General features: G+C 38.7%; 5 protein-coding genes across 5 annotated transcripts; 1 reads left to right on the top strand and 4 right to left on the bottom strand.

Annotated features, from left to right (window-relative positions):
* Window positions 1–73: 73 nt before the first annotated feature.
* On the bottom strand, window positions 74–1,698 carry GCK72_020851 (uncharacterized protein; the record flags this gene model as incomplete). Its single annotated transcript, XM_053733841.1, has 6 exons — window positions 74–242; window positions 295–370; window positions 416–615; window positions 668–794; window positions 1,510–1,556; window positions 1,607–1,698. The coding sequence occupies 6 exons, from the start codon at window positions 1,696–1,698 to the stop codon at window positions 74–76; spliced, it is 711 nt and encodes a 236-aa protein (XP_053582754.1).
* A 483-nt stretch (window positions 1,699–2,181) lies between these two features.
* GCK72_020850 (uncharacterized protein) lies at window positions 2,182–7,309 on the bottom strand (the record flags this gene model as incomplete). The annotated part of the gene is made up of 18 exons (XM_053733840.1): window positions 2,182–2,307; window positions 2,354–2,582; window positions 2,633–2,833; window positions 3,036–3,154; window positions 3,197–3,289; window positions 3,338–3,428; window positions 3,474–3,842; window positions 3,895–3,970; window positions 4,016–4,215; window positions 5,049–5,119; window positions 5,167–5,395; window positions 5,446–5,646; window positions 5,689–5,807; window positions 5,861–5,956; window positions 6,282–6,372; window positions 6,612–6,980; window positions 7,038–7,113; window positions 7,156–7,309. 18 exons carry the CDS (start codon window positions 7,307–7,309, stop codon window positions 2,182–2,184), a joined length of 2,910 nt encoding a protein of 969 aa, XP_053582753.1.
* A 5,920-nt stretch (window positions 7,310–13,229) lies between these two features.
* GCK72_020849 (uncharacterized protein) lies at window positions 13,230–13,934 on the bottom strand (the record flags this gene model as incomplete). The annotated part of the gene is made up of 3 exons (XM_053733839.1): window positions 13,230–13,392; window positions 13,441–13,800; window positions 13,846–13,934. 3 exons carry the CDS (start codon window positions 13,932–13,934, stop codon window positions 13,230–13,232), a joined length of 612 nt encoding a protein of 203 aa, XP_053582752.1.
* A 390-nt stretch (window positions 13,935–14,324) lies between these two features.
* Window positions 14,325–17,135, top strand: GCK72_020848 (uncharacterized protein; the record flags this gene model as incomplete). The annotated part of the gene is made up of 10 exons (XM_053733838.1): window positions 14,325–14,407; window positions 14,458–14,736; window positions 14,781–14,980; window positions 15,028–15,103; window positions 15,277–15,514; window positions 15,819–15,914; window positions 16,067–16,185; window positions 16,237–16,440; window positions 16,487–16,706; window positions 17,046–17,135. 10 exons carry the CDS (start codon window positions 14,325–14,327, stop codon window positions 17,133–17,135), a joined length of 1,605 nt encoding a protein of 534 aa, XP_053582751.1.
* Window positions 17,136–17,699: 564 nt separating this feature from the next.
* GCK72_020847 (uncharacterized protein) lies at window positions 17,700–21,297 on the bottom strand (the record flags this gene model as incomplete). Its single annotated transcript, XM_053733837.1, has 9 exons — window positions 17,700–17,813; window positions 17,857–18,079; window positions 18,127–18,327; window positions 18,720–18,838; window positions 18,882–18,977; window positions 20,303–20,391; window positions 20,704–20,903; window positions 20,949–21,164; window positions 21,209–21,297. 9 exons carry the CDS (start codon window positions 21,295–21,297, stop codon window positions 17,700–17,702), a joined length of 1,347 nt encoding a protein of 448 aa, XP_053582750.1.
* Window positions 21,298–21,654: the final 357 nt, after the last annotated feature.

Genomic DNA, 21,654 nt, shown 5'->3' with positions numbered 1-21,654 from the left:
TCTCTTCAACTGATTGTTTTTCGAAATTTCTCCATCTTCTCGTAGTTTCTTCATTGAACGCAGGCAACTCCGATCACTTTCCCTTCCATTTAGTATCATTCGTAGCTCCAATCAAAACCAATCGATGACCTTCATGAATACAAGTGTCTAGTAGTGAGTATACGTGGTTATTTGCGAGTCCTTTCTTCAAAAAGTCTTCATATTTTTCGGGAGAGCTAAGTGTCATCAAGAACCCACAAGATCTTTAATAGCAGATAATGTGAATAGTCTTTTATATGCGAAATTAAAACTAACTGATATTCTTTTAATTTTGTCCACAACATGTCCAAATCGGTGTCCTTATTCAGCGTGATCCTTAGACAACTCGAACCTTTAAAAATATTTTGAAACCTACCTGAATACTTTAAAACTAAACCTGTGAGATATTTGAACGCTGATATCGGGTTTCCTCCATTTAGTTTATGGTATCCACCCAACATCTTTGCCACTGCTTTCTCGATCAAGCAGGGCCACAATCTATCGTAGAATGTGTATGCGAATTGTGCAAAACCCTTTTCATTAAGAGGCAAATGACCATCGACAACAACGATCTGCCACTCTCCGTTGAAGAATCTTCTGAAAATAATATTAAGTGAGTCAGTTTTTAGGATACCTAAAACCAATTAACCTGACAAGAAAAATTCCGTGTTTCAAAGAGTAATCTGTAGGTGGTATAATCCATTCCAACAACTTCTGTCTTCTTGCAATTGTCATCAGCGGAGCTATCAGCCAACAGTCTCCAATATTCCCTTGCTCTGCATGAAATGACCATGTGTCATTATAAATACTTATTGCCTGACGTTTTAACCATTTGTAATTCAAAACCGTTCCATGCTCATCAGGGCTGTGCGGCAACAGCTTTTTTCGGCAACTCGGCAACTCGGCAACTAGCAATTCATGCTTCGGCAACTTTCGGCAACTCGGCAACTTGCCGAAATTTGAACTCGGCAACATTCGGCAACTTTCGGCAACTTTCGGCAACAGTAGTATTTTTTACTAAAGTCTCATAAAAAGTTATGTTCACTCAAACCTAATAACAAAAATTTACAAATGAGACAAGAAATCATAAAGAGAGCTTGTGAAAACACTAAACATTCTTAAAATCAACTATTTTCCATTAATTCTATGGTTTTTGTCAAAACCAAGACTTTTTTGAAGCTACCGCCGAAATTCGACTACAGTATGTTAAATTTGCATGACTAGTTTTTTTCCGCGGGTCTTGCTCTGATTAAGTCTTTTTACTGATTTTTTCTGTAAAATTGCAAAAATTTATCACGAAAAGAAAATTTAACGTTGTGGCCGAGTTGCCGAAAAACTGTTGCCGAAATTCGGCAACCTCAAACTGTTGCCGAAACATGAGTTGCCGAATTCGGCAACGGCAACTCGGCAACTAAAACTTCGGCAATTTCGGCAATTTCGGCAACCGGCAACTTGTTGCCGCACAGCCCTGATGCTCATCCCATTTCAAACTTCCATTGCTGAAATCAAATTCTGCGTCGTAGAAGACTTCATCTGGTCTAAAATTATCAAAGTGTCTAGTACTAGGTTGAGTTCAAACAAGACCAACCCGAAATTCTTCAAGAACAGTTGAACCCATTCTTCGCATTCCTTCGGCAATCCATCTTCTTGTGATTTAATAGTTGAACACACTGTCGACATTTCTTTTCGAATCAAAATACATAAAAAATGAAAAATATGGGAAATGAGTGGCCAAGATACGTGTAGATATGTTCCCGTTTAGCAACGCGTAATTTGCATTTAAATTTTCCAGTTTGAAATAGAGCAACACTTAAAAAAAGTTTACTTGTCCCAGTTTTTGAGACTTTGAAAAGACAGAACTCAAATAAATTGCTGAATTTCAGTAGATTTACAGTTAAATTAATGTTTGAAGTGTACGCGATATCATTAAAATTTCTATAAACTCTAGTTCTGGTTTAAGATTCGTCAACTTGACCATCGCGGAACCACACCACAAAAATGACATCATTCGAAACAACTGGAAACAAGTACTACCGTAACATTTTGCGGAATCATTTGACTTTTGTTTTGTTTCACGATTTTTCACGATGACCGAGTTGTCGGATCCTAGGCCAGAACAGTTTTCATTCAGATTTCAATAATAGCCTTAGAAAATACATCTTTTCATTTGATAGAAACAGGTTTGAATTTCCCTTTTTCCCTTATAATGAATAGTGGTTCCATTTTCTTTTTCTCTCGATTTCTCCTCTTATTATACTCTCTTTGCTTCTTTGCTTCTTCCTCACGGATCTGAAAAGAGAAGACTTAAATTGCTTTAGCTAACCAAAAGACCTACTCGAATCCAATAAGTACAACTGATCACTCGTTTCGTAGGTTGCTTCTCAAACTTGATTGGCTTACTCAAAGTCCATAAACTTCCGATAACACATTTCGATTTAGCAGGTATTTCAATGTATGCAGCGGGAGGGTTCGAGCCGCCAAAATGGTGTTTGAACAGATTCCATTCTCCTTCCGTCGGAAAGCCGTCAGGTATCACCTCATCATTTTCGCTTTTTGCAATGACACTGACAAAAAAAACTATATCAATGACAAAAAAGCTAGTTATTCGACCCACCTTATATCGATTTGTTTATCTGTTATATTTTCAACCATTAGAATCAAAAAACATTCTTCTGAGTACTCACGGATGAAGAGTCCTTGGCGAATTTGAATTGCAGGCTTTACAGATTGTATCATATTCAGAAGGGATTTATGGGAGGCAAGGTTATACTCAAATGACACGAAGTCATATGAAATGTGATCGACAGGAGATGGGCTGAAACTCAAACTTTTATTGTTTTCAGCACTTGACAACATGGATTTAACTCAATGTTATCAGCTGAAAAATATACCAGAGTGTAGAGCGCAGCGAGCTCTACGTTTCTAATTTATTTTTCAGATAATAACATTGAGTTTAAGGCGAGTTATACGATTTCCAGGTTAGCAAGGATAATGGCTCCTGTGTTCAACCTGCATACCTTCGTATCACAAATTCGTGTTGATAAATATTGCGTTGAGAGAGAAAAGAAAAAATGATGAAGACAGATCCAGAGTTCATTTCAAACTCGTCGGTTTCTGCGATATTGTTTTCGGGATGCTGAAACAATCATTAGATTCTGAGGGTCCATATGAGACCTACGCTATCTACGGAGTGCGAAATTATAACACTTGAGAATATAAGGTTTCCGATTTGATTGTCTTTGGTGGCATGATGTACATTAATTATTCCAACCTGTAATTAAATAATGAGTCGGTGTTCAACTTTGAGGTAGCAAGTTACCAGAGGTTCTGTAAAGTCCCGCCAACGTTTGTACTCGGGAACGATTCTCACTACAAGTTTGCATCGCTTCTTCAAATTGATACGGAGAATTCTGAAACTATTTTTTTGAAAAAAAAACATAACTTATTGTTCTCACTTCTCAGGACTGGAAGCGTTAAATTGAACTCGACCGGTTCTCAGTTCAAACCAATCTTCATGATATCTGCACACTACTAACACTTCAAACTGCTTGCACAAATCATCAATTTCCATCCAAGAGAATCTTTTCTCTACGGCATACATATCCAGTTTATTAAAGTTAGATGACACTTCTTCACTATACGCAGGTAGATCAAACCATTTTCCATTCCATTTTGTAGCATTCGGAGCTCCAACCAACACTAGACGATGTCCATTGTGGATGCAAACGTCAAGTAGCGAGTATGCATGGTTGTTTGATAGTCCTTTCTTTGAAATGTCTTTTTGTTCTTTGTGAGAACTAAGTGCCATCAGGAATCCGTTAGACCTATAATAGCAGATATTGTAAATAACCTTATGTATGCTGAATAAACACTAACTGATATTCTTTCAATTTTGCCCATAACATGCCCAAGTCCGTGTCCTTGTTCAGCGTGATCTCTAGACACTTGGAACCTTTAAAAAGTATTTAAAACCTACCTGAATAATTGTGAACCGTACCTGTCAGATATTTGAACGCTGATGTCAAGTTTGCTCCATCTAGTTTATGGTATCCACCCAACATCTTCGCCACCGCTTTTTCGATTAAACAGGGCCACAGTCTTTTGTAGTATGTAGATGCAAATTCTGGAGAGCCCTGTTCATTGCATGCCAAATGACCATCGACAACAACGATCTGCCATTCTCCGTTGAAGAATAATCTGAAAATAATTCCAACTGTGTCACCAAAAACCAACCAACCTGACAAGAAAAATTCCGTGTTTCAAACAATATTCATTAGGTGGTATGATCCATTCCAACAACTTTTGTCTTCTTGCAATTGTCATCAGCGGAGCTATCAGCCAACAGTCTCCGATATTTCCTTGATGAGCATGAAATGGCCACGGATCCTTATAAAGAGTCAATGGAGCCAATGTTTCATTTTTTATTTTCTGGTAATTAAGCGTTCCATTCTTGTACCAACCCAAGTCTATAAGCAAATTAATAGGAAACAGAGAGTTCTTTTTGATAAAATCGAAATGCAAAATCGTTCCATGTTCATCCCATTTTAAGCTCCCATCGCTGTACTCGAATTCCGCGTCAAAAAATATGTCATCCGGGCTAAAAATAACGCAAACTTTACGATGCCTCTTAATTGTTTTTCAACATACCCGAAATCTTTCAAGAATAGTCGAACCCATTCTTCGCACTCTTTCAATTGTTTATCTTCTTGATTTTGCTGATTGGTACAAACCGTCATCGATTCGATTGAATATGAAAATGGAAATACATTTCAACTCTTATCCACCCGTATCTAATTTGATATTTCACGTGGAAACTGGATTTGTAATGAAACTTTGTTCAATGACTCCGCGACATTTTCAGGATTTTCCAGCAATTTTTACAGAATTAGAACGATACTAACGGTTTGAAGAGACTGGACAATATAAACAAACTCAGTCTGAAAACTGGATCAAATACTTTTATTCTATAGTTTGTATGAACTTTTTAATTAATAGGAATTGGTTTGTAGATTGTATTTCTGTATATATACTTTTTCAGTTCTTTTGATTTCATTAATATCATCTTCCGTTTGGTTTTCTTTTTCATTTCCTCTTCAAAAACCTAAAATTGAAGATTTCAAATGATTCGAAAGTTTAGAAGGGACTTACTCGAATCCAATATTTACAATTGATTTCAGGTTTCTTTGGTTGCTGTTCCAGTTTGGTACCAGCAGAAAAAGTCCATGCACTTCCAATAACACATTTCGATTTGGCAGGAATGGTGAGGTAAATAGCGGATAGGTCTGATGGCGCGTTGAGTTTTTGGACAATTTTCACTAAATCGTCAGTATCAATTCCGTGAATCGAACAAAGTTTCAAATCACATTTTGCAATTACACTAAATTTAATTGATTATGTTTTCTGTAGTAAATATAACATGCCTCCTACCTTATACAAACTGGTTTCGTCGTTCTGTTTTCAGCCATGAGGACCAAAAAGTTATCACGAGAATATTCATGAAGGACTAATCCTTCTCGTATCTCTATACCACATTTTTCAGATTCAATCATTTTCAAAAGTGATTTATGAGAGGCTAAGTTGTTCTCGAATGTCACAAAGTCATACGAAATATGATCGATTGGAGATGAGCTGAAATTTTATAAGTCAGTATTATCAGAAATTGCTTAGTACCTTTTTATAATAAACTCATATTCAAAAGGGAGCTTTTTTGATATAAAAGTGAAGATAATAAAGTATTTTCCCGGATCCAAATCAAAAGAATCAGTCTCGACGAATCCATATTCTGGATCCTGAAAATAGTTTTTCAATCTCCCTGCAATTGTGGAAACATTTCGAGTCATACCTGAAACAACCAGTCTAAGTCAGCCGTATATGACATAATCAGATTTCCAATTTGATTATTTTTGGTGACTCGATGGATGTTTATCAATCCGACCACCTATATAAGTTGAAATTTAATAAAAGGCGTTTTGTGGTCAGTTATGATATTTTAATATCATAATGTATGCGTTTCGGCGAGTTGATTTCCATACTTCAAGAATGTTTAACTCGGTCCATAGCCCGCTGAAAGCGAGCGCCGAAAAATTTGGACAGGGGAATATCCGAAGAAAATTGAGCGCGGTGACCTAGAAATTTGACTTCGGCCGAATTGATAAAAAAAATTTTTTTAACGGTATACATAAATTATGATTTGAAAATATCATAAATGACGACAATGAACGGTGAGGTAAACTGTTGTATTGATAGATAACAAAAAAACTTACCAATGGTGCGTCGGATTTTCTTTTGAGCCTGTTTTGATCACTCAACTTGATCAGTAATGTGCATCGACGTTTCAAAGTAACACGAAGAGTTCTTAAAATTTTATAGTGAAAAGGGGCTGATACAATTCAGACTTTTTGAAATAGAACTAGTACAATTCAGAACCGTCAATTCTAGGTCTAATGGTTTAAGCATAACATCTAAGAATCTTTAAATTGGTTCAGATTTGTAGTTATGACTCGCGGTCAGTGATTTGTACCAGTTCTATTTCTTCAAGTTCTGAATTGTGGCAGCACCCAGAAAAGCAATAAAGCTAATCTAAGAATTCGTACTTTTCAGGTTTGGTAGAATCTAATTGAATTTCTTCGGTTCTCAGTTCGAACCAATCTTCATGATATCTACAGACTACAAGTCTCTCGAATCTCTGCCACAAATCATTGATTTCCATCCATGCAATCCTCTGTTCAACTGATTTTTTTTCAAAATTTCTCCAAGTTCTCGTAGTTTCTTCATTGAAGGCAGGCAGGTCCGACCACTTTCCCTTCCATTTTGCGTAGTTTGGAGCTCCAATCAAAACCAATCGATGACCATCATGAATACAAGTATCGAGTAGTGAGTATGCGTGATTGTTTGCGAGTCCTTTCTTTGAAATATCTTCATATTTTTTATGAGAGCCAACTGCCATCAGGAACCCAGAAGATCTTCAATATCAGACATTGGGAATAACCTTATATGTATATGATGAATGAAAAACTAACTGATATTCTTTCAATTTTGTCCACAACATGTCCAAATCGGTGTCTTTATTCAGGGTGATGTCTAAGCAACTTGCTCCTAGAAGTATGTGAAATCCTTCTTAAGACTCATAGACCGTACCTGTGAGATATTTGAACGCTGATATCGGGTTTCCTCCGTCTAGTTTATGGTATCCACCCAACATCTTTGCCACTGCTTTCTCAATTAAACAGGGCCAAAGTCTATTGTAGAATGTTGTGAAATCCCTTGATTTCACAAGTCGTGTACGATACATAATAATACCTAAACACACAAACAGTTAAAAGGAGCAAAGCTCCACCCTTCTAACCCCCCTTTTCAGCTTCCCCGTCGTCCTTTTCCCTGGAATCGCCTCCTTCTGTTTTCCTCTGCACTGTCCTGCTGCTTCCGCGCTCTGCTGGACATTTCTCTGCGTCGCGACTCACTTGCCGTGGAGATGGCCTGCCGTCGGCGGAGGCAAGTTCGAATCGGTTGGAATGACGACGGACCGCTATCACGTTTCTCCCTTTTTTTCCCTAATTTAATATGTTTTCTAAATATGAAAATAACATTCACAACGCGAATCACCAAGCGTTCTCACTTTAACCACAATAATAAATCTTTATAATTACCACCAATTCTTCGTTCTCTCTCTCTTTTCAGGTTTCTCACATCTTCATACACTTAGGCCTAAAATCACTATAAACTTAGCCCTTTCTCTATCTTTCTTCTAGCCTAACACTCTCTTAGTCCTCTCGTCACCGTCTCTCCTCACTATCTCCGTCGTCTCTTCGTTTCCTTCACTCCCTCTCCGTTAACTATCACTCTTCCGGTCTACCCTGCCTGGCTTGTGCTCCTAAAGGGACTAACCCTTCCTTTATGGGCACAAAATGGTGCATCTCCCTTTTTTACGAACTCGAGCATACCACTGAACCGTCATCACTGATCTGAATCATTCACCCAAATCAAAAAATTGCATCACTGCAAAAATCGATATTTTCTCACCTTTATCGGAAAAGCACCCCCGATCACTATCTTTCACCAAAAACAATGCAATTTTAAACTATTCCAGATAAAAGCGAAAGCATTTCGAACTGAAATATCACAATTTCAGCCAGAAAATGACAATTTTCGAATAAAAATGAGCGATTCACGCTAAAAATACCGAAATCTCAGTCGCATATCCAAATTTCAAACTTATTCATGAGAAACTTAAATTATAGAGCAATTCGAGCAAAATCGATAGCAAGAGCAATCAAATACGCCAGAATTCCGTTAAAATTAGAGTTAAAAATCAATAAAAATCAGAAAAATATGCATAAAAATTCAAGTTTCATCGTGCTAATAACATCTCATTCTCATTCCTTCTGAACCAATACTCCAAAGCAGAAGACGTGATTCCTCTTTCAAAGTAAGCTTCAAAAACCATTCAGAACGCTCAGCAAGACAGACACAGTAAACAGTCTCAAACTATTCCGAAAACTCGAATCCCTTCGTAATATCACATCCACCACAAGTGCGCTGTCAAAATAGACTCCGAAAACCATTCATTTCTGCTTATATCCGTCGTTATTGGAGATAAAACTCTGAATTTCTAAAAATCGTTCTGAAAATGGATTCTACACACCATTTCTCATTCATCTTTACACGTATCATCTTCAAATATGAACCTTCAATTAATCGATAATCATCGGGTGATAGTAGTGCGTAGCGCTCACGCTCCTCGAACGCACAAGACGCTCCTTAAAGCACAAGTGTATGAACAACGCATAAGTGTATAACAGACGCAACAACATTCAAAGGCGCACGCTCTACAGTAGTTTTCAAAATATAAAAATGAGCAATAATTTCGAAATTCGAAAAAATTTCGGAAATATTTTATTCTCTCATCAGTTTAATCGCATAATTTTTTTTCTAAAAACTCTTTTTTTCTCGAAAATCTCGTCGAGTACCTTCAATCAACCTGTTTACCACCCTAATCCCTATCTCTCCCCACACAAATAGACAAAAACAAAACATAAAAAGAGCTATAATTTCGAAATTCAAAGAGAACATCACTTTCTCTCAGCAGTTTAATCGCATATAATTTTCTCTCGAAAATCCCATCAAGTTTTTTCGAACAACCTGTTTCTCTATTCTCATCCCAATCTCTCTCTCTCTCCTTTTCCAACCGAACAGATCTCTACCGAGTCTTCTCTATCGAACACAACGCACAACAACGTCGGAACAAAAAGGAGAAAAGGCTCCAAAGTAAGTATTTCTTTCAAAATTATCAAAAAATCAATATGAAAAAGATCAAAAAGCTAAGAAATATTTCGAATTATTTAACTTTCTCACAAAAAAGCCGTAACAACGAGCGATTATCTTAATATAAGTACTCAATAGCAAGTTATTAGAACACTATCTCAATATTTCAGTGACATATTAGCCAGATCCGTCGATTACAACAATAATTGAGTAATAATAATCATCAACCAGACCGAATTAACAATATTCAAATCCCAATTACCATAATTCACATCGCATTAACATAAGTCATCCTCTCTAAACCTCTCTCTTTCTCTCTACTATCTCCCTAGTTCTCTTCTCTACCTCTCCTCTTCAAACACTATTCTCTTAGTTCCACTAAACATCCATAAACCTCTTTAATTCCAACTTCACCCGAACATAAATTGCTGATAAAGAACACAGCAGAATTCACCAAACATAATATAATCGCTGACAAATCACCCAGCACGAAATAAACCAACGACTGAAACACGTCGCTTCCGTAATTAACAAATCTGTTTTACAGATCAACCGATTCGTCCACCGATTCGAACCGGACGATGAAGTCACTTCCACCCCCTTCCTCTTCCTATAGTAATCTTTTATCAGTTTCCCCACAATTTTTTCTTCCCTCCTTTTTCATGTTAACCCCCTGTTTTTCCTTTTCATGTAGGCACAAGCCCACGGTTTAAAATAAACCAAACAAGTTGAACACTTCGTCAACACGTCTTATTCTTATGTTACACTAGACCTCTCCCGCAAAGGATGTCTAATTTTTATAGTTGGGCCTCTCCCGCCCATGGACGCCCCCCGGTTAAAAGTAGGATCAGCTACCAATAGTTAAAGGATAACACCAACAAGATACACTATGCAGAGAGACAAGGGTTTGTGGAGTCGACGCCACGAAACCTTAGGCAACTCTCTCTCATTAGCCCTTCTGCGCAGTAGGGATAAATCTTGACACAATCCACCGTAACTCGAGATGCGAACTATTGATACCTGACGACTGCTACTCTGTGATGCAAAACCTCTATGTTTCTACACCGCTGTGTTTCGTTTTCTCTCTTTCCCTTTCTCCCTCTTCTCGTTCGGTCGTGAAGACCTCTCTCCCCTCTAATCTATATGTTTCCAGAATCTCAACAGTTTTCTCGTGCTCCCTCCAGCATGGCTCCCAGTCGCTCCGCCCCTCCTCGCTCCGCGAGACAGAGGATTGGAACGATCCAGAGTTACGTAACCAACTTCGACAAGCAACTCGACAAGATCATCAATGGCGCACGTCTATGGCAACGAGATCAGAAAGTCATTCGCGACCAAGAAGCGTCAGAAGGCTGCCAACAACACGCCGTCGATCGCGTCCATGCGCCTCGGATCACAGAGTCCCTGCAACGAATGCTGCTGCAAGTAAGTGAGCTTCCTGTTCTCTTAGGAAACAAAGTTACTAAAGCTAAGTCCGAAGCAATCGAGTCAGAATCCGACCCAGAAGAAGTCGAGTCATTAGGACTCGCACTGGTAGCAAGCTATGTTCCGATCCTAAAAGAAAAGAAAGTAATCATAGCAGATCTGCTTACCATTCTAACTGATTACACTGTGTCTTATGAGTTAAATGTCAGCGTTCCAGTTTCTCCAGAAGAAAATTTGGAGGAAATGGAACGCTCCTTCGAGGAGTCCAGTCTCCAAGAAGAGGAGAAAGAGTTATCACCACCTCTTAGCTCTGTATCACCCACACCATCCACCAGCCCACCTACTCACCATATCACTAGCCTACCACATCACCCAAACCATACACCACTTCCTGAAACAAACACCCATGAGGAGAATAACTCGACCAACCTTCAACCAAATCAGATACCAGAAACACCAATTCTTATGACTACGGGAGGAAACTTCCATAACCAAGGAAATACCAGACCATCCGAAAGAATCTCGGACAATTACTTCAATGCACACTTCCGCAACCCGAGCGTACCACAACTTTTCGATAACACTACAACCTACAATAACCAGCAATCACACCATGCGCCAAGATATCAGAACAATACCGAATATTCCAACCAACCTGAGCACTCGACATACAGAGGAAACTCTCAAGACGCTCGTAAGGCTCAGAACCCAGGCAACAATCCAACACGTTCAAAAATTCACAACACTGAATGCTACTCAAATCAACAACAAATTCCACATAACTATCAAAGGTTCTCTAATGAGTCCAACCAACGACTAGACTCAGAAGTGAACAAAAACATTGAAGCGGCGATAAGCCAACAGAGACCAGCCACGTGCGAACTCTGTGAAGGAAGACATCATCTCTCCACCTGCACGGTGGATAAAGACACACTCAGAAGATACTGTGTAAACACAAACAGGTGCATGGAGTGCACATCCCTCCTTCACACCTATCACAACTGTCCTCTGCGTCAGTTAAAAAATGAAGAGGCCGAAAGGCAACTACGGGAGAAAGAATTGGAACTGAGCCTACTCAAGAACTCCAACTCAGCGGAAAATCACGCTCCAACCGCTACGTCAACTCCGAAACCGGAAAGGGCTCAGTCAATCCACGAGAGCTTCCTACCAGAACCGAAGAAGAAAGCGTCCCATTACAAACCGAACGAAAACCAAAGACAAAGAAAAGATTCCGATGAAGAATCCGTTCAAGAAGAACGAAACAGAGCTCCAAGATACATGAGCAGCGCACAGAGTCTGCAACTGCTCGACCACTTCAGACGCTGCACACCATTCTCTGGAGATAAGTCTTATTACCCCAAATTCCGGACACTATTCAACAAAATCGTGACTCTAGGAAACACTGATATCGATATCGCCAGAGATATTTTACTGGAAAAAGTAACTGGACAAGCCGCAGTGCATCGTTCACTTGTGACGGATGCCACTAAAGCAATCCGAGCTACGTTCCAGAGCTTAGACAAATTCTACATGGACCAGGTGAGCGTCACCAGTCTCGCAAGAGAACTCGAAAGCGTGAGAGTACCATCTGACAGTTCAACAAACTTCACCCACCACCTCTGTGTAGCAAGACAACTCTACGATCGCATTAACGAAGCCGACCCAGAGTTCTTCACATACCACCACACTTTAGCTCTGCTGGCAAAAATGCCGTACCCAGTACGACAACGATGCGCAGTGAAAAGAGAAAATAGAACGATCACACCTGAATACGTGTTCGAAAAAGCAGATTCGTTCCTCAGTGAAATGCTAGCGGATGAAGAACTAACAGGAAGGTGTCCAGAAAATCTGCATGCAAAGCAACGCAATGTGGATGGTCTGAATACACACGGACTGGGTTCCTCCGACTAATTCCATTAGCCGGAGCCGCCCGGCCGGGGAGTGTTGTGAAATCCCTTGATTTCACAAGTCGTGTACGATACATAATAATACCTAAACACACAAACAGTTAAAAGGAGCAAAGCTCCACCCTTCTAACCCCCCTTTTCAGCTTCCCCGTCGTCCTTTTCCCTGGAATCGCCTCCTTCTGTTTTCCTCTGCACTGTCCTGCTGCTTCCGCGCTCTGCTGGACATTTCTCTGCGTCGCGACTCACTTGCCGTGGAGATGGCCTGCCGTCGGCGGAGGCAAGTTCGAATCGGTTGGAATGACGACGGACCGCTATCACGTTTCTCCCTTTTTTTCCCTAATTTAATATGTTTTCTAAATATGAAAATAACATTCACAACGCGAATCACCAAGCGTTCTCACTTTAACCACAATAATAAATCTTTATAATTACCACCAATTCTTCGTTCTCTCTCTCTTTTCAGGTTTCTCACATCTTCATACACTTAGGCCTAAAATCACTATAAACTTAGCCCTTTCTCTATCTTTCTTCTAGCCTAACACTCTCTTAGTCCTCTCGTCACCGTCTCTCCTCACTATCTCCGTCGTCTCTTCGTTTCCTTCACTCCCTCTCCGTTAACTATCACTCTTCCGGTCTACCCTGCCTGGCTTGTGCTCCTAAAGGGACTAACCCTTCCTTTATGGGCACAAAATAGAATACAGATGCGAATTCTTCATAACCTTGTACATCCCAAGGCAAATGACCATCGACAACAACGATCTGCCATTCTCCGTTAAAAAATAATCTAAAAATAATGTTGAGTATGTAAGTCTTACACTAAAAACCAATTAACCTGACAAGAAAAATGCCGTGTTTCAAACAATATTCATTAGGTGGTATGATCCATTCCAACAACTTTTGTCTTCTTGCAATTGTCATCAGTGGAGCAATCAACCAGCAGTCTCCGATATTTCCTTGATGAGCATGAAGTGGCCACGTATCCTTATAAAGAGTCAATGGAGCATATGCCTCATTTTTTATTTTCTGGTAATTAAGGGTTCCATTCTTGTCCCGCTCCAAATTTGAGAACAAACTTAATGGATACAAAGAGTTCTTTTTGATATAATCAAAATTCAAAATCGTTCCGTGTTTATCCCATTTTAAGCTCCCATCGCTATACTCGAATTCCGCGTCAAAAAATATGTCATCAGGGCTGCAAATAATGTGAACTTTATGATGCCTCTCAATTATGACATACCCGAAATCCTTCAAGAAAAGTCGAACCCATTCTTCGCACTCTTTCAATTGTTTATCTTCTTGATTTTGTTGATTGGTACAAACCGTCATCGATACGATTGAATATGATAATGGAAATAAATAAATTGCAACTCTTATCTAGCCGTATCTAATTTGATATTTCACGTGGAAACTGGATTTGTAATAAAACATTTTCAGTTGAACCTAACGGCTCCATAATACTTAAGAAAAGATCAAGAACGGACAAAGAATGGAAATGAGATGCAAGAAAATTGTTGGAAGATACAAAACGCTTCCGGTCAGATGAAGAGTATGAACGCAAAAATAAAAATAAATAGTTTGTGTTCTAATTATTTGAAATTAAACATTGTGTTATGAGCAATTATCAACTGGAAAAAAACTTGAATGTAATTGACCGTGAACTGATCTATTGATTAAAAAAATATTTTCCATTTAGAATAAATCATTTTGTATTAATTGATGACCGTTTGTACCAGAAATCAAGATAATAAGATACTGGAAGAGTGCCACCAATGGGTTCGATTATTTTTGAGGAATTTCGGGTCAGTCACAATTTAAAAAACGCTGAGTTTTTAGTTCATAAAGTTTTTAGCCCTGATGACATATTTTTCGACGCTGAAATTGAGTATAGTGATGGAAGTTTGAAATGGGATGAGCATGGTACGATGCTTTATTATAATGTGCTCAAAAAACACGGAACACGTCCAATTAGTGTCTATCAGGACTCATGGCCAATTCATGCGGAACAAGGTCGGATTGGAGACTGTTGGTTGATTGCTCCGTTGATGACTATCGCGAGAAAACGGAAACTTCTGGAATGGATCATTCCGCAGAATGATTTCTCATTGAAACATGGGATATTTTTGGTTAGGTTAGGGTTGTCATTGAAAACAGTTTACCGTAATACTTTTTCAGATTGTTCATCAAAGGTGAATGGACGATCGTCGTTGTGGACGGTCATTTTCCTTGTACCAAGTCAGGTCGTTCTCAATTTGCAATATTAACTTCTTCGGAGTTGTGGTCGTGTCTGATAGAAAAAGCGATTGCGAAAATGTTGGGTGGATATCACATGTTGAACGGAGGTCATATGTGTTCTGCATTCCAATGGTTAACCGGTTTGAGAGAATTATTGATTTGTTGAATTTTTCCTACGAGTATTTAGGTGCCAGTTGTCTAACTATCAATTTGAACATAGAGACTAATCTGGAGATGTTATGGGAAAAGTTGAAAGAATTTCAGTGAGTTTGAATGGTTTTAGTCAGAATGAGAAACTATTAATAAAATTCTCCGAATAAAAACTGTCACCGTTTTGAAACTGGTACAAAACTAAAGTGATTCAAATTAAAGGTTTTGAGCCGGTAGATCAGATGACAATAGTTCATTCACGATTTCACAGCATGAAGAGTTTCAGATCGCTGGGGTACCTGATGGTAACTTCTACTTTGCCTAATGTAGAGACCAAATATGTTTCTCAAAATGGTCTTGGTACTCATCATGCGTACTCTGTATTCGAAACATGTGTACATGAAGGTCATCGATTGGTTTTAATTGGTGGCACGAATGGTCTCAAATGGAAAGGGAAATGGTCAGAGTTGCCTCCTTATAATGATGACGTCACAGAAAAATGGGCTGAATGGATGAAAAAAGCGGTAAAGAAAAGATTTGCATGGATGGAAATTGATGACTTCTGTCGATGCTTTCCTTATATAAAAGTTTGTAAATATCGAGAAAATTGGCATGAACTGAGAACTGGAAGATTTCAATTTGGACCGTCTTGCCCGCAAGAGTAAGAATTATTTGTTCAACATTTAAAAAAAAACTTTCCAGGGTTCTACGTATTAACATCAAGACAAAATGCACAATAGTTATTGAACTGTTGGAAAATTGTGTAAAATATCCCAGTTGTTATGTAACGTTGAAGCGCAAAAATTACATTCTCTGAATTTTTTTCAGATTGTCGGATTGGTCAACATCCACAAAGCGACGAGTGACAATAAGATTGGGGAGATTGTGATTTCGAGCAGTTTAGAGTTGTACTGGTGTCCACTGGTATGTCACAGTGAAGCAGGGACGTTTTGAAACCATACGTTTTGAAACTGAGATGATTAGAAACCTTGACACCAGAAATTTCGAAAAAAAACCGTGATTTTTAAACGTCTCGTGTCGAAACGCCCCGAAATCTTTTTTTTCATCATTTTCAGAAAGCACAGTACAGAGCAGTGGAAACTGATCCATTCGAGTTGGCCGATGGTGTCTACTTTGTTGTTATCACTGTTTTTTACAATCGTTACCTATTGGAATATAGCTGGATAATTCGGAGGTGATTGAAACAATTTATAGTCATTCAATATATAAGATACATTATTTTCAGCGCCATTCCAACTGATCACATCTCATGTGACACTGTAACTTTTGAGAATGACGTGGTATCTCATCTATCGCTTTTGAAAATGGTAGAAACATTTGGAAAATCTGGGATTCAGTATCGAAAAGGGTTGTTCCTTCAAAAGTACTCTAGGAATAACTTTTTGACAATGAAAGCTGAAAATCAAACCGAAAAACCGATTGATATTATGTAAGCTCGAAAATCTGGACTCAAGTTTTCACATTTTTATTTTCAGAATTTTTGTAAAAAGTAAAGCTCCGCAATACGATGCATACGGAATAGTTTCGGAACCGTTCTGGAACAAATACATAACTTTACCAAAACCATACGTCATCTACACTACGATCCCGCCAAAATCAAAATGTATACTTGGAAACGTATGGAAGATTCCCGAACCGATTGAATTGAAAAGCGGCGTTGTGGAGTCTGAAATGAGTTACAAGTACTGGATCAGGGTATGTTCAGTCCATGCTTTCAAATTGGCGCCGCCGCGTAACTTTCTTCAAATTGAGTTATATGAGCTGAAAAATATATCAAAATGTAGATCTCGATGGGTTCTATGACTTACTATGAACCGGGTGCGCCGGGGGCCGGGAAAAATGTGCCGCACATTTACCCCTGCCCGCGGCATATTACCGTGTAGCCATTTGTCCCGTAGTGGGTCACAGACATAGAACTCGTCGAGATCCACATTTTCGTAAATTTTTCAGCTCATAGAATTGGGTTTCAGACGAGTTTCGTGCCGGCCTGTTTTTTTTTCTGAAAACATAAAAAAACAACAAATTTTATTTCAGATTCTGGAAGAAGAGATCAAAAGTGGAAGAGCGAAGGAGATGAGATATGCAAAGTGTTCAGGAATTTACAAAGCAGTTTCTATAAATTGAAGTTCATTAGCATCATTCGATGGACATAGAGAGTTATCAATAAAAATTTTGTAGTTGGTATAGAAGGGGGTTATCTCTTAAGTAACCACCATCGCTCGTATAATGATAAAAGTGGGCGGAGTCACGCAAAACCATAATTTTATAAAAGTTCAGTGTCGTTGAAATATTCCATAAAATAATCCGTGTACTAGCCGATATATAAAATCTGATAAGACATCCAATCTTTAGTATTTTTCCTCTTTCTTTATATTCGAACTAATGAAAATCTGTGAAAAGAATCCACCCGAAAACGATAAAATACTAGAGGAGAGAAACCAGTGGGTTCAGTGTTTCTAAAAAGTTTAGGATAAGTTTTGAGTTCAAAGCGGACGCAGAATTTGACAATAGAGATTTCAGCCATTTTTTCAGCCATAAACTGCATTTTGCTTAACTATACATAGGTTTGAAAAAATTGTCAGTTGACCTTGTTTTCTATATTATTTTATGGTTTTATATGTGCTTTTCATTGAAATATGTTAACATTCTGCATAAAACTCTTTCATTTCAAAGTTAGTACAATTATTTTCAATCAATAGGAATTGGTTTGTATAGTGTCGGTTCGTAATTAATCTTTTCCAATTCTTTCAAAGGGGTTTTCATGTCCAATCCGTACTTCTTTTCCATTTCTTCAAATAGAATCTGAAAATGAATATTGATTCAGAAACACAAAAAGGGGACCTACCCGAATCCAATATTTACAACTGACTTTCGGTTTCTTCGGTTGCTTTTCCAGTTTGGTTTCATAAGAAATAGTCCATACAGTTCCAATAACACATTTCGATTTAGCTGGGATGAAATGGTAAATATCGGATACGGGCGGGTTGAGTTTTTTGGCGAGTTTCCATAAGTGGTCCGTCATGATTCCGTGAGTCTCACAAAGTTCCTCATCGTTTTTTGCAATAATACTGAGTAAAATAGCATTGATTTCTTGTAGATCATCAATACCTTCTACCTCATAAAAATTGGACCCTCTGTTTTGTTTTCAGCCATGAGAACCAAAAAGTCGTCTCGAATATATTCATGAATGATTAATCCTTTCCGGATTTGTATTCCACACTTTTCAGATTCAATCAATTTGAGAAGTGATTTGTGAAAGGCTAAATTGTTCTCGAAAGTCACAAAGTCGTACGAAATATGGTCGATTTGAGATGAGCTGGAAATAAGACTGTATGAGTAACAGCAGACGCTGGTACGTTTTGAAATTATGGAATTTTGAGAGGGTGTTACGGTATCACTGGTTGTCCCCACCTAGTAAATTATGTATAATCCATACAAAACAAAGAAAGAACTTTATTTTTGTAATTGAAAACTTTTTTGTACGGACACTTCCTAACAAGTAACATATCGACAAAGTAATTTCTCCCTTGAATCGTCCCATTTCATTTCAAAATAGAGATTTTTGAGCTGTCTCCTTAAAAAGACTATAACTCCTTAAAAAGACTATAAAATTTACTTTGTGGGACAATCAGTGATACCGTAACACTCTGGTCATTTTCAACTGATAAAGACCAAATTGTATGAACTAATGCACGGTACTGTATATACCTCACGAGAGTGAACTCGTATTCGAACAAAATCTTTTTCGATATGAACGTGAATATCACAAAGTAGTTTCCCGGGTCCAAATCTAATGGATCAGTTTCAACGGTTCCCATATCGTCTTTCTAAAAATATCACATATCACTACTTTTCCCTATTTTTCCTTACTTCATCAAACCAGATCAATTGAACCGGATGTGACAGAACGAGTTTCCCAATTTGATTCTTTTTAACGACTCGATGGATGTTGATCAGTCCCGAAATCTAAAAGTCTATATTGAATTGATATGATAACATGACTCACCTCTGGATCGTCTTTCCGTTTTAACCCACGCCGATCAGTAATTACTACAGCTATGTATGTTGCATTGGTCTTTGATATTGATACGGAGGATTCGAAAAAAAAACAAGAATTTTTAAGATCAGATCAGCCAGTTACTCATACCTTCCAGGCTTCGAGGAATCCACTTGAACTGTTCCAGTTCTTATCTCGTACCAATCTTCATGATATTTACACACGAATAACTCATCAAACCGCTTGCACAAATCCTCGATTTCTATCCATGAAAATCGCTTCTTGACAGCATTTTTTTTCGATTTCACTCCAACCTTTCATAACTTCGTCTTTATAAATAGGTAAGTTCGATCGTTTTCCCTTCCATTTGGAACCACTTGGACATCCGACCAAAACCAATCGATGACCTTCGTGTACTCGAAGTTCCAGTAATGCATAAGCATGATCCTGTTGGAGACCTTTCATCGATATCTTCGGGTATATTTACTTTTCGTCCCCCCCTATATTGAAGAATGACCCCCCAAAAAGGACCTGGGAAAAGCCCCCCACCTGATTGATTATTGATCCCCCACCCATTGAACATTAGCCGCCCCCCCCCCCCCCTTTCTCTTTTTCACTTAAACGAACCATTGAGTCCAACATAATTCAACTACACCCGAATCTTCAGGCTTAGGAAAAAAGACCCGGAAAGACATTCTCGGCATAATTTATATTTATGATGTTCAAGCTTATAGTCTGAAAACGTGCTTCCATTTGTTTTATTCATAGTGTGGAATTCAATAGTGGGGGCCTGATGTTCTATGATGGGGGTCTATTGTTAAACAATGGGGGTTTTAAAGTCATTAATGGGGGACTGATATTCAATGATGGGGGTCTGATAATCCATAGGTGGGGGACCGTTGTTCAATGGTGGGGGGCTATCAATAAATGATAACAGCTAAAGATAAACAGTAAGAATTACAACTCCACTTTCGGTGGGGGGCTCTAGGGGGGTGGGGGCGATAAGTCATGAATACCAGGTTCTTGAACAATCGTCCCCCACTTTGTACTGGTGGGGGGTCATTGTTTCACACAGAAATAGAAGTAGAGCCCCCCGCCGTGAGGAAAAAGCCCCCACCTGTTTTACACTGGGTGGGGGGCTCTTCCTAGGTAAATTTCAACGTGGGGGACTCTACTGATGTGGGGGGCGATAAGTAAAGAATCCCATATCTTCTTGTTTTTGGGTTTTGAATCAGTACCAATTACCATCAGATATCCAAAAGACCTGTAACATAAAGTTGTTCGTAGAACTGACCATAAAAACTGACTGAAATTCTTCCAACTTTTTCCAAAGCATGTCCAAATCGGTATCCTTATTCAGCGAGACATTCACATAACTGGCACCTTAAATTATATTGAACTGTATTAGTACGGCATGCTTTATACAACCGCGCTCTACCGAAACTGAAAAAAACTGTGTGCGAAATCGAGAGACTCAGAGAAAAAGAGCATTTTTTGAAGGTCATTTCGGTGGACCGCAGTTGTAAAAACTAATATTTATCTGCAATTTATATTCCTCAGAATTAGACCACGGAAATCGGAAATTTCGAAATTTCCGACATTCTTCCGTCGAAAAGTCCGCTCTACTTGTTTTAAGAAAACCTCACTGTTGTCAAAGTAGGAGGAGTCAATTAACCTCTCTTCTAGCTGTCTTACCTGTGAGATATTGAAACGCCAAACCCGGGCATGTCCCATCTAGTTTATGGTATCCACCCCGCCTCTTTGCCACGGCTTTCTCAATTAAAGACGGCCATAGTCTACCATAACACAATGATGCAAACTCCACCTCGCCTGATTCATCACAAGGAAAGTGGCCATCTACAGCTAACATATTCCACTTGTCATCGTAAAACAATCTGAAAATAATTCTCGACCAGATTGTCTCAGAAAGAACTACTAACTTCTGTCTTCTTGCAATTGTCATCAATGCAGAAATTAACCCGCAATCTCCAACATTTCCTTTTTCAGCATGAAATGGCCATGTGTCCTTATAAAGAGTCAATGAACCAGAGGAATCATTTTTTATTTTCCGGTAATTAAGCATCGTTCCATGCTTGTCCCACTCCATACTTCCATCGCTCCAATTGAATCCTGCGTCGTAGAAAATGTCATTTTGTCTGAAAATTCATATTTTTCAACCGCCTTGAACTCAAACACTCACCCTAAACTTTTCAAAAACAGCTGGACCCATTTGTTACACTCCTCTAGCAATTTATCGTTTTCGGGTGGATTCTTTTCACAGATTTTCATTGGTTCGAGTAGAAATAAAGAGAGGAAAAATACTTAAGATTGGATGTTTTATCAGATTTTATATATCGGCTAGTACACGGATTTATTTATGGAATAATTCTTCATCTGAATTGGTGTTTCCGGTTAATCCGTCCACAGCTGTCTTTAGCAAGGAAAGTCTTTGGAGGCGTCACTTTCAAACGACCTATAAATTTGGTTATAGGTATTATCGACAACGGGAAATCCATTTCTGCATTCAAAACCTGCTTAATATCTCTGCGAGCCGAGTTATGAGCTCTCAAACTTTTCATATGGTTTAGCCTGTTCACATGGAATTCCAAATCGGCCGCATATACGCCACCGAACGGTTCCATTTAT

The sequence above is a fragment of the Caenorhabditis remanei genome, chromosome V (assembly GCF_010183535.1).
Source record: "Caenorhabditis remanei strain PX506 chromosome V, whole genome shotgun sequence".
NCBI classification, from domain to species: Eukaryota; Metazoa; Nematoda; class Chromadorea; order Rhabditida; family Rhabditidae; genus Caenorhabditis; species Caenorhabditis remanei.
The sequence above is the reverse complement of the archived record's forward strand: the minus strand, read 5'-3'. Positions and strand labels throughout refer to the sequence as shown.